The following is a 17,910-nucleotide window of genomic DNA, read 5'->3' as shown; positions in this document are numbered from 1 at the left end:
TTTCAATTACAATATATTGTGGGTACATCATGAACATTAGAAATACATTAACTGATCCAGATAAACAGATTTTGTGGGTGCTGCCATAGTTAGAGAGGGGGGGAAACTTGACGACTTTCTGACTAGCCTGCCACGGAAGTTTCACCACAAGACTTCACCGAAACGTCTTGCCTCACCACTTATTTCTCTCTGCTTTAAACCTCTGCAGACCTATGGGGGATTCACTTTTCCAGCGAAATGTATGTGAATGTAATAAGTGAATCATAGAGTGCAAGCACACTTCTCAAGTGCAAGGCCATGTCTCATTTACGGACTGCTTTAAGAGCGCATCAACAGCAGAAAACCAACTTTCTCACTCTAGATCTTAGTCATAGCCCCCTCCCCCCCCGCCCACCCAACCCATACAATCCCCTCCCAACCACTGATTTAGCAGGAAGCTTTGTGTGTTTCGTTCACGTACTTGACCCAAATCGGTTACCACACAACTCACCAAACACAGCTTTAAACAGGGTCGTTTGTTTGGTGAGAGAGATGAGAGTTGTTTGTGCAAGTATTTATCCAACTTTTACCCATGCTCTGTTTTGACTCCTATACCTAGCAACCTGTCTGTTCAGAACCTTGTTCACAAACCTGGACCCAAGTGTATTGCCAGGATTGAATGAGGAAGTGACTTGGATAGTACGAGTGCATATGTGTCAGATAATCATTTCGTAATGTGAGGGTTTAGGGGGGTCCCTAGTGGGAGGTCTTGGGACAGGTCACTGCGGGACAGAAACTGTGGAACAAACATGATTTGGCTCAGCGGGATAATGTTGCAACATGTTCTCACCCACCAGGAGGGCTGTTATCAGAGTGACACTCTTCTCCTTCTGAGAAGAGGAATTGGGCAGTTTGGCGACCACGATGAGGGTTTCCATGGTTCCTCAGTATGTCTTTTATTTATGACGTGATCAAATGAATGATCTGATGACGTGGTCGACTTTTTGAAGTTGCTTCGAAGTGCTAAAAATGTTAGGGTCTAAATAAAGCCCAAACGCTGGAGTTGATAAATGTATTGCATTGTGTTTCACTAGACTGTTGTTTGCATATTTGGGGACACACATTTTAGGACATGTTCCCTGTATTTTAACTATAGTCTCATATTCACAATGTCCTATTGTGGCTTAAATATTGTAAATGAACAGGACAATGAGTATACAATATAAGAGGTACTGTTATTTCAACAGTGTGTGGTACAAGGTATGGTCTTGGCATTCCTGCACTGAATTATTTTTGTCAAGACTAAAATCCTGTTTTTCTCTGTAAAGGCGGGGCTACGCTCAGAAAGTGCTACTCTCTGTCATTAGGGCTTCCTTCTATTGTTGCTTTCTAATCCTGATCTCCTAATCGGGACCATTTGTCTAACAATGTCTCCAATAATGAGACTTACCGACACTCACTCAGTTATTCAACGCCATTTGGAAGTTATGAAACATTTGACCACTCATGACCCTACAACCATGTCATGATGATGTCACCTGAATCCTTCTGAATTAGTATACACCTCCATGTCCTTTTTCAGCAGACTTTTGACTGTGTGAGCAAAATATTTTATCAAGTCGTGCCCAGAGTCGATGAAGTCAAGGCAGTTTATTTTCTTGCAGCATGCAGCAAGGAGACAAGTCTATGGTGATACAAAGTTATCTGAGGAACCCAGTCTCCTTTTATCCTAAAGTTCTCACGTGTGTGTGTGTGTGTGTGTGTGTGTGTGTGGGGGGGGGGGGGGGGGGGGGGGGACGGGACATCTTCAGTTTGAAGTGGAAAGTTACAATATAGAAGTTGACCCTGGTTCCAACACATTGGACACGACAACACAGAGTTTGACATCTGTTTAGCTTACTTGCTCAGTGAAACATCTTGACATGCTGACTAAAGGCAACAGTCTGCCTGTTTAAGTAAGCTTGCGGTTGCAACTATGAGGGGTTCCTCTTTCTGAACAGTATTCTTTTAAGCTTGCATAACACGCAGGTAGAAATATTTCAATATTCAGACTGACACACACACCCACCCCCATCTACACTAATAAAATACCATTCAGACACATTCAGTCTGAGAAAGCAGTCTAGAGGCTGCTCTGTCTTCCATTTCGTCATTTAGCAGACGCTCTTATCCAGAGCGACTTACACTGAGTACAGGGACATTTCCCTGAGGCAAGTAAGGTGAAGTGCTTTGCCCAAGGACACAACGTCATTTGGTTGGCACAGCCGGGAATCGAACCAGCAACCTTCTGATTACCAGCCCGATTCCCTAACCGCTCAGCCACCTGACTCTCCTACTGTCTTGAGAACTGAAGATATGTGCAGCCAGATACCTCATCAGGGAACTCACTTGAGGGGGCGGGTTCTGCAGATGAATGCCAACGACAACCAGGTCTCTCGTCATCCCAATCGATCCTTAGATGCTTATCGTGCTTCAGGGGATTGTGGATCTGACTTAAGTATGAGTTGACGAATACATTTTGATTGAATAGTGTCGTTGCATTTTGTGTGTACAACCAGCTTTAAGGCTTCAACAATCGCTCTTTTTGTGGCATAGCTTTGAGATCGGCTAATATGTGACTCAGTAAAACACCACGGTGAAATGAGTTTCTGTTTTCAGGAGACTATTTTGAAGGGTAAATGATTGGCTATAGATCATGACAGGGGATCTAGGTCTGGGCAAAGAAGGCATCATTATTGTCAAGTGAACCCTCTCAATGTTCAGGCATGCGTTCAGCTTTTGAAGCCGACGTACTCTGGCTAATTATAGCAAGTGAACTGATACCAGAAGTATCTGTTGATAGAAAACAGCAGATTGTGTAAGCTGAGGAGGTGAATGCCACCACTGGTTAGTGATCCACAGAACAAACCATTTTCCTCCAATCTGTCTGAACACAGTGAGCCAGCTAACAGCTCTGCTCCAACCCAGACCAACACATAAATCACTGTGAAAACAGTACCCCTTAAGAAACATCACTTTGCCCCCGACAAAGGTGGATCTGCTTCAATACACATTTACATTTAGTCATTTAGCAGACGCTCTTATCCAGAGCGACCTACAGTAAGTACAGGGACATTCCCCCGAGGCAAGTAGGGTGAAGTGCCTTGCCCAAGGACACAACGTCATTTGATGTGGCCGGGAATCAAACTGGCGACCTTCAGATTACTAGCCCGATTCCCTAACCGCTCAGCCACCTGACTCCCCTCCTCTCTGTTGATCATCAGATGATGACATGCACATCTCACCTTAGACCTCCAAAACCACTAGGCTGGTTCTGAATCAGCCTACAATCTGGCAACCATTTTGTTCTGGATCACAACTCTTAAACCTTCTTAGTAGGAGTCAGGTGGCTGAGCGGTTAGGGAATCGGGCTTATTATCAGAAGGTTGCCAGTTTGATTCCCGGTCGTGCAAATGACGTTGTGTCCTTAGGCAAGGCACTTCACCCTACTTGCCTCGGGGGGGAATGTCCCTGTATTTACTGAAAGTCGCTCTGGATAAGAGCGTCTGCTAAATGACGAAATGTAAATGTAGTTACCGTATATGGTATGAGGAAAAGGATCAGCTGGGAATTGAATGTTGATGTGTTTGTGTTTTGAGGGGTGAGGTTAATGAAATACTGAGTATGAACTGGGAGATTCACTCATTTGTGACGACAGTCGTGTTCTAGAGAAGGGGGAAGCACAGATGAGAGTGGAAAGCTGTCCCAGGCTCATCCGAAGGGACTCGCACCGCCAGACAAAGGTTGATGTGTGTGAATCATTAGCTGGAGACTGGGTCCAGACATTTCCTTTTCTACACAAACACACACACACATGCACTCACACACACACACTTCAGGTCTGACTGACTGAACGGTGAGGTCTGTTTTCACCAAGAACGCCTGTTTTCTGCTTCAGGAACCGAATGCCCCTGATTAAACAGACATCCACACTCCCTGTTGAACCCTCGGCCCTCTCAGTCCTTATTGTCCGACCACATGTTGGTCTTTGACATAGGAGGTTGTTACGTCACTCACGTAAACTCACATTTACGTTTTGTATTGTTTCGTGAGGAACATGGGGGGGGGGGGGGGAAGGAAAAATACTGTACTACATGAAAACGACCAGACAAGAAATTGTGACTTTCAGCTATCGGTTCTTGATGTTTATTCTGGTCGACGTTATCTTTTGCCTTAAGGGGTTGGAGGTACAGTAACTTGCTCTGTTTGGTTTGAGCTGGCCATGCCAGGTCTGGGAATGGCTCGTTCAGGGTTGTTGGCCAGAGTAGACATGTTTCTCAAGTTCAGGTTTACCCCAGGCGTTTCCTGTGTTTCCAACCAGTAGCAATGATGTCATGACTAGGTCTTCTTTCACTACTTTTACAGGCTCTACTTCTCCCTCCCTCCCTCCCTCCCTCCCTCCCTCCCTCCCTCCCTCCCTCCCTCCCTCCCTCCCTCCCTCCCTCCCTCCCTCCCTCCCTCCCTCCCTCCCTCCCTCCCTCCCTCCCTCCCTCCCTCCCTCCCCCCCCCCTTGGTTATTTATTTCTTGCATACTTTACTTCATTACTTCTTTACTTCATTACTCCTGCTTATTTAACTCTTCAGCCAGCGTCTTTTGTAGCCAAAAACTTTTAACTCAACATTTTACAAGTTGAATGTTTGACATTTCAGAAGATCACTTTGCTCTCTTGTCTTTTAAGATATTCCTTGAATTTTCAAAGGAAAGTACACTTTTATTTTATTGGATTTTCAGGGGTGGTTTCATTTGGTTACGTCTTTAGGTTTAGTTTAGACTGTGTGAAATGGAATTTGGTGTGTGTGTTCATGTTCCACCAGGGACGTGGTATACCTCTACACACACACACACGCTGAAGAACATACATGTAGCTTCTATAAATAGCTGCAGTGTGTCTGGAGGGGGAGGGGGGTTCTGAGGGGCGGGAAATAAAACGTCTGCTTCCTGTCTTGTAATCTTCAACAGCAGCCACTGTTCACACACACACCCCCCCAACTTATTTGTAATCTCGTAAAGCAAACCATATGCCTATGTTAGAAGTCGAAACAAATCAACAGCTCTGAGATTAAGCTACAGCAATCATCACCAGTGAATGTTTGGGGGCAAAACAGGGTTGTATTGTACATGTATGTTATAAAAATGTTGCGGTCAAAGGGAACCTTATCATCCACAAACGTATGGCCTGTCATCGGTCTAGGTGTGTGTGTGTTCGTGAAGGTGTCCGTGACCTAGAACCGCCCTGTTCTAGGTCAATAAAAGACTGTTATCATGCCAGAGGAAGTCTCCGGCTCTGATGGAGGCCTGAGCCAGGGGGTGGAGGTGTTGAACCAGTGGAGGACCGGGGGCAGCCGAAGGGGCCACCTCCCTCTGACTCACGCTGGTCTCTGGGCCTGATGTCAGAGGCTGATGCAAACCCAGAGCAAGAGCCAACCTGAGAGGGGGCACTGAGTGAAGCGTGCTCTTACGTACATGGAAACGTGTGCCTCCTGCACACACACACACACACACACACCCCTGCACACAGGGAAGAACTTGAAGCACACACTCCTTCACAGACACACACACACACACAGATACACGCAGTAACAAAAGCGGTACTGTATCGTCCCAGATTTGTGTGAGAACCAGACACTGTTTAACCAAGAGAGACGCGTACCGGCAGATGATAAATATACCGCAGGCTCATACGAGCTACAGTCTGTCAACAAATACTGCACACATCTGGCCTGCAGTGTTGTGGCGGAGACTATCCTCGTTCACTGGGAATTTGACTTTCTCCTAGCTTTTCCCCTCACAGGAAAGTAGAACTGAAACAATGCCCATGTTCTGATAATGCTGTATGAAATGAACAGGGACGCGTGGGGTTTTACGCAGCATATGGAATATAACCCATCCCTTGGGAGGCAACGCACGTTTCGAATGTTAACACCCTGGTTTACGGCTCCAGTCAGGAAACTGGTGGCTGGCAAGAGATTGATACTGCCCACCTAATCGGAAACTTTGGGAAAATGCATTCAATAGCTGTTGTGTAGAACGTTGCTGCCTTGCGCAAGTGCAGGAAATGTCAGTGAGCCTCACCCATTTTTGAGTGAAATGGATGTTTTGCTATATTTTGGCATCATAGATTGTATGTGACCTGTTTACTTCTGATTTTCTAACAGCTTATTTTGTCTCTGTCAGTTAGATGTCATGGATGGATAGCGAGAAGAAAAGAGGGGAAAGATGTCATTTTTCGGGCTTGACTGTGTGAAGAAGAAAGAAAGGGGTAAGTGCCTCTTGATTTGAGAAACGGTCAAAGAGACATTCGATTCATTCAAGAGCCAAGAGTCCACCACTCGTTATTCCTCTCTCTCCCTCCCTCTCTCTCTCTCTCTCTCTCTCATTCTCTCTTTCTTTCATTCTTTCTTTCTTCTTGGGTCTTCTCATCTCCGGATTGTTGTAGCATTTCTCTGTCTACCAAGGGAACAGCCAACATCCTGGATATGTTCTATCAAGAACACAGCTTCATGATGAATTCACTTGTCCTGTCAGTAAAAAGCTACCATATACTCCTTCTCATGTCTTGGTTTCTCCTTAGAGTTGGAAAGAAAACTCCGAGCCAATGACAGAGAGTTCAACATCTCCTTCAAGTATGCGGTGAGCTGAGCACTTGCTGTGTGTCTTTCATATGTTTACACTAAACCATGAACATTGCTGGTTCGATTCCCGGCAGTGCCAAATGACGTTGTGTCCTTGGGCAAGGCACTTACCATACTTGCCTCGGGGGAATATCCCTGCACTTACTGTAAGTCGCTGTGGATAAGAGCGTCTGCTAAATGACTAAATGTAAATGTAATCAGAAAGCTGGAAGTAAGTAAGAGACTGGAGGTCAGGGTGGTCTGGAGGTGAGGGCACTTCCCATTGTAGATAGTACTGGAAGGAGCGGTTTCCTGGACTCATGCTAGAGATTGTGTTCATCCTCTTGACTTGTGCAATGTTATGGTGAAAAAAGCATTTGTCTCACTTCTTCTTTTCTTAGTACTGTAGTTTCCCAAAAGGAAATCTAGACCCAGTTACACTAATTCAGCTTTCAAAACAACAAAAGTTGTTTCAGGGTCTTATGTTCTTTCTGTGAGTTCAGTACTCTGCTTATCCATTTGTTGTAAATTAGTACGTGTTGTAAATTCCTGGTTCTCCCTTTCTGTTTGTTATCAGACCAATGCCATCAAGACCTCCAAGTACAGCTGGTTTACCTTTTTGCCCCTCAACCTTTTTGAGCAGTTTCAGAGGATTGCTAATGCCTACTTCCTGTTTTTGCTCGTCCTTCAAGTGAGTGGAACACACCATGCGCGCAAACACAATGGACATAGACATGCTCTATCAGGCTCACACACTAACACACGCACACGCACGCACATGCACTCACACACACACACACACACACACACGTAGGTTTGTTTTCAAATGTGGGTGGGACAGCTTTTTTTTTTAAATAACTTGAAGATGCTGGTGTCTTAATAAAGAGTGAGGTGGATGGATTGTCCTTTTTTAAATGTTATTTTTTATCCTACCCACATATAATAAACCCCGCATGGACTACAGATCCACCCTCTTTTGCACACACAAACACAGAACGTTTAGTGATTGTTGGGTCAGTGAAACGTCTGCTTGTTTTGCCTACAGCTACAATCAGTCAAAATACTGGGCAGGACATGACTAAGTATAGAGCAAAGAGATTCAGGAAATAAGATATCCACAACCGGAAACTGCTTAATTGTCCCCTTGAACATTTGTCATTGACAAATTGTGCTTTGGACACAATCATAATAGTACCCGACCTAGAAAGAACGGTAACACTTTAGAATAATGGTCCGTTGTTAATGAGTAGCTATGCAGGAAGTAATAGGTTCTACATTAACACTGAATTTAATACTATTAACTAATATGGAACCAAGATTAACTAAGCAGTAAGTAATAGCGAATTTAGTTCAAAGGTAGTTCCTTGGTAGGTATTTGTTTATTACTAAATAAATATATCCTCATTGAGAACTACTTGTGAACTATGACCAATTAAGAAAGAATAACCAATGAATTACTAATCACAAAAGTAAGGTCTAAATAGTGAACAATTGTGTTTTTTTTACTCTTAACATGGTTGTAACATTTCAGAAGCTTGTGCCCTGAAATGAATTCTTTGTGGAAACCAGTTTATGAATATTAACGTTCTAACACGCCCCTGTATGATTATGGGACACCTGATCATACTGTATGATTATGCGGGCAATTTCGATGTGTCTGCTATTAGCTCAGAAAATATCAAATCACGGCCGGTCCATTTTCCAAATCCAGTCGACTTGGCTTACCAAAACCTATTTGTCCTGAATCCATGACATGTTTTCCCTAAAGCTATACTGGTGCAACCTCAATGAGTTAGGAGCGCAAAATCATTTGGCAGTGGCACATTTTTATGGATGGTAAATATCCAGGATTTGGCTAACATACGATAACAACCACTTGGTGAATTTCACTAGAATTTCGAATTGTATAATTAGTGCAAATTTCGAATGGTAGAATTAATGCGAATTTCGATTGCAATACTACAGTTTGTATGAGGGACTTTTTACAAGCTAGCCGACAGCTACAGTAGCCTGGCTTTACAGCTAGCAACAACTGTAGCTAGCATTTTGGGCCATGTTCCTGTTCTCTGATTTGGGTTATCTAGCAAGTTATTTTACAGTCCTGCCATTTGTTCTTTCTTCCTTCATCATTTGTATTCCTTTGGAAGTGCGTTGCTGTTGTATTTCGCAGTAGTGGCCAATGCTATAATCGTGAGTAGTGAATATACCTTGATTTGGGTTAGGGTTAGCCATGTACTTACTTATTAATTATTTAGCCATTATGTTTGACTCAGTTTATCATCACAGTTTGTTGAATGTGTTGAATGTTTCATTCCAAAATACAGAATGTTTTGTTTAAATGCTAGGTTTCATCATTGTGCCAAACAAAGAATGTTTTATTCAGACATATAACAATAAAATGCTTTTTTCTTGCATGCCCATGTGCATTTTTGCATTATCTAGGATTTTCTTATACGATAGTGCCTATAGTTAAAAAAATATGTTATCCAATCACTGCAGTTGTTTTATGTTGTAAATCTTGTGAGGTGACATGTTAGGGAGGGGTTAACATGTTTTACACTTTGAAATAATGGTCCAGATTACAGTTACTGCGGAATGACAAGGTAACTCTTGAGTAATTAGTGAAGAGTTAACATGTTTGTCACTTTAAAATAATGTTCCACATCACAAGTAGTTACTGCAGGATTACAAGGTAACACCTGAGTAACTAGTGAGGAGTTAACATGTTTTTCACTTTGAAATAATGGTCCAGATTACAGTTACTGCGGAATGACAAGGTAACTCTTGAGTAATTAGTGAAGAGTTAACATGTTTGTCACTTTAAAATAATGGTCCACATCACAAGTAGTTACTGCAGGATTACAAGGTAACACCTGAGTAACTAGTGAGGAGTTAACATGTTTGTCAATTTAAAATAATGGTCCACATCACAAGTAGTTCCTGCAGGATGACAATGTAACACTTGAGTACTTATTGAGGAGTTAACATGTTTTTCACTTTAAAATAATGGTCCACATCACAAGTAGTTCCTGCAGGATAACAAGGTAACTCTTGAGTAACTAGTGAGGAGTTAACATGTTTTTCACTTTAAAATAATGGTCCACATCTCAAGTAGTTCCTGCAGGATGACAAGGTAACGCTCGAGTAATTAATGAGGAGTTATACTGGTTTTCACAAGTAATAGGCCTATAATAAGTCTAATTTTATATTTGACACATACGGTACAGGCATACATTTCTGTGAGGCACTAGTGATATTCGAACAAACATTGTAATCTGGAAGATTTGGTTTTGCGCTTATTGCAACATAAATGCAGGATGCAAATTGTTTTTGACAAGAGAACATCAATGTTTATATTCATATCCTAAAGAGAAGTCCTCCTCAGGCGGCTACTGTAACATAAAGGTAGGTCTTTGGAGTCTGAGACATTGAACTGACGCTCAAGAACTCATAATAGTAAACTAATCCAATCATTTGAGTGTCAGCATCACTTCCTAATTATTAAAAATTTTAAACAAATTATTATTTGTATTATACCTTTTTTAAGTTTGAAATAAACAGAGAACATACATCCATTCTTTGGTAAGAGTAGTCAAAATCTCAACCTGTAGTTAACGTATTTGGGGGGATATAATATTTATAAACTGGTTTCCACAAAGAACCCATTTGAGGCACAAGCTTCTGAAAAGTTATGACCATGTTAATAGCGAAACAACCAAATTGTTCACTTTTTAGACATGTTACTTTGTGATTAGTAAATAATTGGTTATTCTTTCTTAATTGGTGATAGTTCACAAGTAGTTCTCAGGAGGATACATGTATTTAGTAATAACCAAATACCTACCAAGGAACTACCTTTGTTGTAAATTAGCTATTACTTACTGCTTAGTTAATCTTGGTTCCATATTAGTTAATAGTATTAAATTCGGTGTTAATGTAGAACTACCTATTACTTCCTGCATAGCTACTTGTTAACAGCGGACCATTATTCTAAAGTGTTACCGAAAGAACACCGCTAAATGTCAACCTCTCCGTTTAGTGTGTGTTTAGCATGATATCAATATTTGCCTGGAAGAACGGTATTGACAAACGTTTTAGCCAATGTTGCGATAATATTAAATGTTGGAATCTTGTGTTGGACCAGGTGATTCCAGACATCTCATCTCTCTCCTGGTTCACCACGGTGGTGCCCCTGGTGCTGGTGCTTTCAGTGACGGCAGCTAAAGATGCCACTGACGACATCGTAAGTATGAAGACAGCCTGAGCTGCTGAAGTACAGCACCCTACGTGTTAAGAACGACTTACTTTGATTGAACCACAATCTCGATTCACCCCATTATGACCTATCTGTCCTATAAGTAATGGCAATTTACTTTTTTTTTTTTAACCAAACGTGTTCAGGACAGCTTTTTTTTTGCCAGCCCTAGTGTTCCATCTCTGACTAAAACTCTTTTTCATCTGTTCGCTGGCCCCTGCTTGTCATCAAGCCTCCCTTTCCTTCTCTGTTTTTCAAACAGAAGATTACCTGTTCCAAATCAAGTTATTTTCTCCCTGCAGCACATTAGTACCTGAGGCAGCTTTGTGTTGTGGTGTTTTGGTGTTTTGGTGTACTGAGTAGCTTCTGAGGTCATTTTAGGCTATTATTAGTTAGTTTGTTTGACTATGTCACCCTGCACTACTGTCTCGCTGCAATCAGGTGACTCCTGAATTCCCGCCCAGCCTCGAGGAAGAGGCAGTGTAGTCAAGGCAACTGTTGCTGTGTTGGTGGCAATTACATTATTTCTTAAAACATGGGACCCGTTTTTCTTCTCTGGTCTAGGGAGTCAGGTGGCTGAAGGTTAGGGAATCGGGGTAGTAATCTGAAGGTTGCCAGTTTGATTCCCGGCCGTGCCAAATCATGTTGTGTCCTTGGGCAAGGCACTTCACCTTACTTGCCTCGGGGGAATGTCTCTGTACTTACAGTGAGTCGCTCTGGATAAGAGTGTCTGCTGAATTACGTAATATAAATGTAGTCCACTTCCCTTCTTTTGACCAAAATCACAATCATTCTGTTCCTGAATGATGCACACACAGCAGAAAACTCAGTCACTCTGACATGGTTCCCAAGAACCTGTCTGCATTGGAGCCTCCCTTTTGTTGCTTTGGTGAGATCATTGGATTCTAGCTTATGACAGTTGCCAACATGTATTGACTAGTATTGATGATTCAAGATTGTGACTGGAAGGTTGTGATGGCGGGAATGACTGTTGGGTCCAGGATATAAAAATAAGGCTTCCAAAAGGGCTTTGCTGAGATTGTCCTTTTGTTGATTCATCTCACTTTGATAGCTTTTGCAGTTTTAGAAATTGATGATATCACATCAGTGTGAAAATTGAGTGTCGCCATCATTTAAATAGAAAATACCACTTGGTTGACTAGAGCATGACTGATTTGGGTGTGTGACTTTTCACAGAATCGCCACAGGAGTGACAAGCAGGTGAACAACCGCAAGGTCCAAGTTCTCCTGGATGAAAAGTAAGTTGTAGTGGGGACCATGTAACAGCGCCAAGAATAAAAAAATTGTAAAAAAAAAGCTTAAAATTAAAATTGAGGACTTTTCTTGGCCAACACAAGCTGAAGTACTATTTCTAGTTTGTTTTAGGGAGGTTATGGTTGGAATTAGTATTAGGGTTAGAATTTGGAGTTAGGAGGTAGGAATAGTGTTAGGGTTAGGAGTTAGGTTTAAGGTTTAGGTTGGGTTATATTTTGAGTTAAGGTTAAGCTAAGGGGTCAGCGAAAACTGGATTTTGAATGGGATTGAATTGTGAGTCCCCCCGAGAATAGCGGTTCAAACTGTATGTGCATGCCTGTCAGGCACCCATAATTCCCTCTGCTCAGGAGGGCTCAGCTGTGTAACAGGAAACAGCTGTAGGACTACAGGAAGTGGTAGTTTTCCTTCTGTTGACCTGTGACATGCCGGCCTTTCACAACTCGCAGACACAACACAGGACTCAGGAGGCATCGGGGTTACAGAGTACACATTAACCAGAAACTCAGAGGAAACGCATACCTAGATACTGTTTATGCGCTGAGGCAGGAAGTTAGTTTAAAAGCTATTGAGGTAAATGTCCTGGAATACCATCAAACAAAGTGAAGGATTCTTTGGTGAAGTCAAGGTCACGTGCACAGATGCACTCACACCAACATCATCATCATCCTGCAGCTTAGTCCTCTACCTCTGTAACTCTCACACACACACGAACACACACGCACACGCACACACACAGATTAAAAAGTGTATTTACTCAATAAAAAAGGAACAGTGAATTAAAGTACATCTGATATTGTATTATATACTTCTAAAAACGTTGATCTGAATGTCACCATGCCTACAGTACCTCAGTCGTTTCTCTCATTTCTCAGACTGAGGAGTGAGAAATGGATGGATGTTCAGGTGGGGGACATCATCAAACTGGAAAACAACCAGTTTGTCACGGTGAGAAAAACGTTCGTTTCAGCTGAGTAACTGTAACCATAACCACTCTTCACAGCTAGACTACATTTGATGGTTTAGACCAGTGCTGGGTTAGACAGTTTACTTTCGGAATGGGTTAGACAGTACTGTAGCACTATTGCCAATACCTTCATGGATGAAAATGAACGCACTTCAGAAATAAATTGTGGAATTTGTGGTGTCCTTATTATGAAGAGTGTATAATTTAAGAAGTGTTTATAAGATAACATTTATGTACACATTTTGTGTTTACACAATATCATATAAAGAATGTTGAGAATTGCCAGTGTATTCATCTTCTATACAGGAAGTCAATAGGCACTCTCATAAACGGGTCAGCATAATCTGCAATGATTTGACAGTTGCCTGAGTTGGCATGAAAAATGACCTGCCCACCGTCTTTATCATTTGTCGACTATGTGGCTATTAGTGATTTATACGGCCTGTAGACATTAATTGTTAAAAAGTAGCATCGGGGTATATTTTGAGATGGTGTACTCCTGCAGAATTTCTTATGTTTCGTCTCTTTCTGTCTTCAGGCAGACCTATTGCTGCTCTCCAGCAGTGAGCCGCTCAACCTGGTCTACATCGAAACCGCCGAACTAGACGGGTTTGTTTATGGAACTGTATGTCTGAAATAAAGTTCAACCGAAATGAGTTGGAGCGTGAACTGAGAGAAGCAGTTGAGTATATGTAACCGTGGTGACAAATCCAGTTCCCCTCCCTCCCTCCCTCCCTCCTCTCAGCGAGACCAATCTGAAGGTGAAGCAGGCTCTGACCGTCACCGGGGACATGGGGGGCAGCGTGGAGCAACTCGCCGCTTTTAACGGTGAGTCTTTAACTCAGGACTCGAAAGCTATATTGATGAAGAAATCAGGTGGTCAGGTGGCTGAGCGGTTAAGGAGTCGGACTAGTAATCTGAAGGTTGCCAGTTCGATTCCCGGCCGTGCAAAATGACGTTGTGTCCTTGGGCAAGGCACTTCACCCCACTTGCCTTGGGGGGGAATGTCCCTGTACTTACTGTCAGTCGCTCTGGATAAGAGCGTCTGCTAAAAAAATTAAAAAGGAGAATATTTATATTGACATGATCAGTATTATTGGTTTCCATTTGTGCTATTTTAAACTCCGGATACACAAAACAAACTGCCCCTTTCCTTGGTGCAAATGTCCCACAGAGCGGGACTTCTCTCTCTGTTTTGTTTACAAATGTACGACGTCTTTTGTTCAAGGTGAGGTGCGCTGTGAGCCGCCCAACAACCGTCTGGACCGCTTCACGGGCACGCTGGTGCACGAAGGGCAGAAATATTCTCTGGATAACGAAAAGATTCTGCTTCGAGGCTGCACCCTGAGGAACACCGAGTGGTGCTTTGGCCTGGTGCTGTTTGGAGGTACGGTGTCACACGCGACCTGTCTGGAACATGTTGAAAACGTCTCTGTGGGAAAACGCATTGGTTTTGCGTTAGGTGGAGAAGATTATTGTAGTTTTGAGTTTATAGCGATGATCATGTGGGTTAGGAGAGTCTGATTCGGCTCACCAAGTGATGTATCGAGCCAGGACAGAGAGAACTCTCTCCCCCAGAAACTCATCCTGTCACTCGGTCCTGTTCAGGTCCGGAGACCAAGCTGATGCAGAACTGCGGCAAGACCACGTTCAAGAGGACCAGCATCGACCGCCTCATGAACGTGCTTGTCCTCTGCGTGAGTCTCTTTTATTCACGGGCTGTGTTGCGTGGAAACCTCAAACGATCAATCCCCAAATTATTTTGAACGCAATCTCAACACTTGTTGAGATTACTTGAACTGAATAATTCATGAAGTACTGACAACACAAAGGTTTTTTTCGAACACTCACCAAAACCACATCGGTTTCCTGTGTTTCCTGTGAAAAACACCGGAAACTGTGTTTCTATCAACATGCCCACACCTATTGACCTTTTTGACCGACCTCTGGCCACCCCCTGCAGATCTTTGGCTTCCTGGCCTTCATGTGTACCATCCTAGCCATCTGCAACAGCATCTGGGAGGTCCACCTAGGGTCAGAGTTCACGGTCTACTTGCCCAGACAGGAAGGAGTCAACGCCGGCTTCTCCGGCTTCCTCACCTTCTGGTCCTACGTCATCATCCTGAACACTGTGGTGCCCATCTCCCTCTACGTAAGGTAACTTTGTGTGTGTGTGTTCAAGGCTTGCTGGATGGAAGGTGTGTGTGTGTTTCTATGTAGCTGGATGGAAGGTGTGTGTGTGTGTTTTTGTGTAGCTGGATGGAAGGTGTGTGTGTTTTTGTGTTGCTGGATGGAAGGTGTGTGTATTTCTGTGTAGCTGGATGGAAGGTGTGTGTGTTTCTGTGTAGCTGGATGGAAGGCATGTGTGTGTGTGTGTTTTCATGTGTAGCTGGATGGAAGGTGGGTGTGTTTCTGTGTAGCTGGATGGGAGATGGTGTTTGTGTGCGTGTGTTCCTAGCTGGCTGGATACAAGGCGCGTGTGTGTCCCTGGTGTTTCAGCTGTGTGTTTGTTTGTGGGGCCAGTACACAATCAAAAAGAAAATCCCCCCCAAAAGCCCACATTCAAACATTGTGCCACCCACAATAGAAAACATTACCCTATCCCACACATCACATGTGTCTGACCCGGGATCAACCACTGTGTTGTCATCCATCACTCCCCCCCAGCGTGGAGTTCATCCGCTTGGGCAACAGCTTCTACATCGACTGGGACAGGAAGATGTACCATTCCCGCAGCGACACTCCGGCCGAGGCCAGGACCACCACGCTGAACGAGGAGCTGGGCCAGATCAAGTACATCTTCTCGGACAAGACGGGCACGCTCACCCAGAACATCATGACCTTTAACAAGTGCTCCATCCACGGGAAGAGTTACGGTGAGGCTCGGAAGACGTCCGGCGAGGGGCCTAGCGCGGCTGTATGCAAAGACATTTAGGAGAGACGTTTAGGACTGTAATGTCTGCGGTGTTGGATGTATCTCTGTTTTTAAGCTCTTGGTGCAGACCAATTCCCCTCGGGGCAATAAGGGTGTTTATTCAGTATCACCCACATACACACACACACACACCTACATACACACACACACACACACACAGTCTGCTCTGCACTCATCCTGAGTGTCTGTGCTCCTCTCTAGGTGATGTGTTTGACTATACCGGTCAGACAATCGAGATCAACGAGGTGAGTTGTGCTTTGATTTCTGGACAATTTTATTTACAGCTGGCATTAGCACAGGTATAGTCAACCGTTACATGCAGAACGCCTTGACGGATGTTGTCCTTTTTGGGTGGGATGAGATGTATCGCTTCTCTCCGTCTCGCCCTTCCGCTTCATCCCCCTCTCCGTTCCTCTCCTCCCACATCCACCTTGTCCAGCACACCGAGACGGTGGACTTCTCCTTCAACCCGCTGGCTGACCCCCGCTTCTGCTTCCACGACCACGCCCTGGTGGAGGCCGTGAAGCTGGGAAGCCCCGAGGTCCACATCTTCTTCCGGCTGCTCGCCCTCTGCCACACCGTCATGGCCGAGGAGAAGAGTGAAGGTGCGTGACAGTGCGTGTGTCTCGTCCGTAGCGTGAGACGGATTTTGGGCCTGAGCCGGAATCACCCGAGCGCGCCTCTACGTCCCGCGTGTCGGTAGAGAGAGGATTCTGGTGTTTTTTTGATTGATTTGTGCAGTCGAACGTTTCTACAAACGACTTCCTGTAATGGCAGGAAATGACATCGCTCCCACAGGTGAGCTGTTCTATCAGGCCCAGTCCCCAGATGAGGGAGCGTTGGTGACAGCCGCTAGAAACTTTGGCTTTGTGTTTCGCTCGCGCACGCCAGAGAGTGTCACCATCGTGGAGATGGGCCAACAAGCCAGCTACGAGCTCCTGTCCATCCTGGACTTTAACAATGTCCGCAAGAGGATGTCCGTCATTGGTAAACAACCCTCTGGACAAAAACATATTGTTAACAGTTTCTCTTTATTGTGGGGTATTTATACTTGAAATATTTATTTTCCTGCTTTAGCAATGTCTGTGTGTGTGTGTGTGTGTTAGTGCGGAGTCCAGAGGGGAAGCTGTCTCTCTACTGTAAAGGAGCTGACACCATCATCTATGAGAGACTGCACCACTCCTGCAGTAAACTCAAAGATGTCACAACAGAACACCTCAATGTGAGTTCAAACAAATGTGGGCAGGTGAATCACTGAGGTGAATGGGGTTTTGGGTGTGTAAACATGGGAACATATTCACGTCTATGTCCGGCCCTCCAGGAATTTGCAAACGAGGGCCTGCGCACCTTGGCCCTGGCCTATAAAGACCTGGAGGAGGACTATTTCAGCCAGTGGAAACAGCGCCACCATGAGGCCAGTACCTCTCTGGATGACAGAGAGGAGAAACTAGATCTCCTGTATGAGGAGATTGAAAAAGACCTGCTGGTATGAAAGCCAATACGTCTAATAAGTCCTTTTTGTCATTGGATATCCTCCCATCTTGACATCTCTTCTATTACGTCATTTCTCCCCTCAATGTTTACGTTTTTTATATTTCTGCGTGTGTGTGTTTCTCTGTGTGTGTCCAGTTACTGGGAGCGACAGCCATCGAGGATAAATTGCAGGACGGAGTACCTCAGACCATTGAGCTACTCTCAAAGGCTGACATCAAGATCTGGGTGCTAACTGGTGACAAGCAAGGTAGGAGCGAATGCTGCTGACTAGCTGGAACCGTTCTGGGATGAGCACACCGATTAGTCGAGCTGTCATCGAATACACGAGGCCACTCTGGCTACGGAACTTTTTGCCTC

At 44.1% G+C, this 17,910-nt stretch overlaps 1 protein-coding gene across 5 annotated transcripts in view; it reads left to right on the top strand.

The window, feature by feature from the left end:
* The window catches only part of LOC124463613 (phospholipid-transporting ATPase ID-like), a 28,465-nt gene that overhangs the window by 3,883 nt on the left and 6,672 nt on the right, over window positions 1-17,910 (top strand). For 2 of the 5 annotated variants that reach the window (XM_047015398.1, XM_047015396.1), the window contains 18 exons: window positions 6,194-6,278; window positions 6,591-6,649; window positions 7,208-7,321; window positions 10,775-10,873; window positions 12,083-12,144; window positions 13,033-13,105; window positions 13,663-13,733; window positions 13,870-13,952; window positions 14,353-14,511; window positions 14,733-14,821; window positions 15,088-15,281; window positions 15,792-16,000; window positions 16,261-16,304; window positions 16,499-16,664; window positions 16,858-17,046; window positions 17,166-17,281; window positions 17,381-17,545; window positions 17,689-17,800. In XM_047015398.1, coding sequence (XP_046871354.1) covers window positions 6,236-6,278; window positions 6,591-6,649; window positions 7,208-7,321; window positions 10,775-10,873; window positions 12,083-12,144; window positions 13,033-13,105; window positions 13,663-13,733; window positions 13,870-13,952; window positions 14,353-14,511; window positions 14,733-14,821; window positions 15,088-15,281; window positions 15,792-16,000; window positions 16,261-16,304; window positions 16,499-16,664; window positions 16,858-17,046; window positions 17,166-17,281; window positions 17,381-17,545; window positions 17,689-17,800 — 2,047 coding nt within the window. In that variant the 5' untranslated portion in view covers window positions 6,194-6,235. Of the gene's footprint in view, window positions 1-5,864; window positions 6,077-6,193; window positions 6,279-6,590; window positions 6,650-7,207; window positions 7,322-10,774; window positions 10,874-12,082; window positions 12,145-13,032; window positions 13,106-13,662; window positions 13,734-13,869; window positions 13,953-14,352; window positions 14,512-14,732; window positions 14,822-15,087; window positions 15,282-15,791; window positions 16,001-16,260; window positions 16,305-16,498; window positions 16,665-16,857; window positions 17,047-17,165; window positions 17,282-17,380; window positions 17,546-17,688; window positions 17,801-17,910 lie in introns of those variants that run through there. The other 3 variants (XM_047015399.1, XM_047015397.1, XM_047015400.1) reach the window with 2 other exon arrangements.

This window comes from Hypomesus transpacificus, unplaced genomic scaffold (assembly GCF_021917145.1).
Source record: "Hypomesus transpacificus isolate Combined female unplaced genomic scaffold, fHypTra1 scaffold_30, whole genome shotgun sequence".
NCBI classification, from domain to species: Eukaryota; Metazoa; Chordata; class Actinopteri; order Osmeriformes; family Osmeridae; genus Hypomesus; species Hypomesus transpacificus.
Note: the sequence above shows the minus strand (reverse complement) of the source record. Positions and strands in the feature narration are given on the sequence as shown.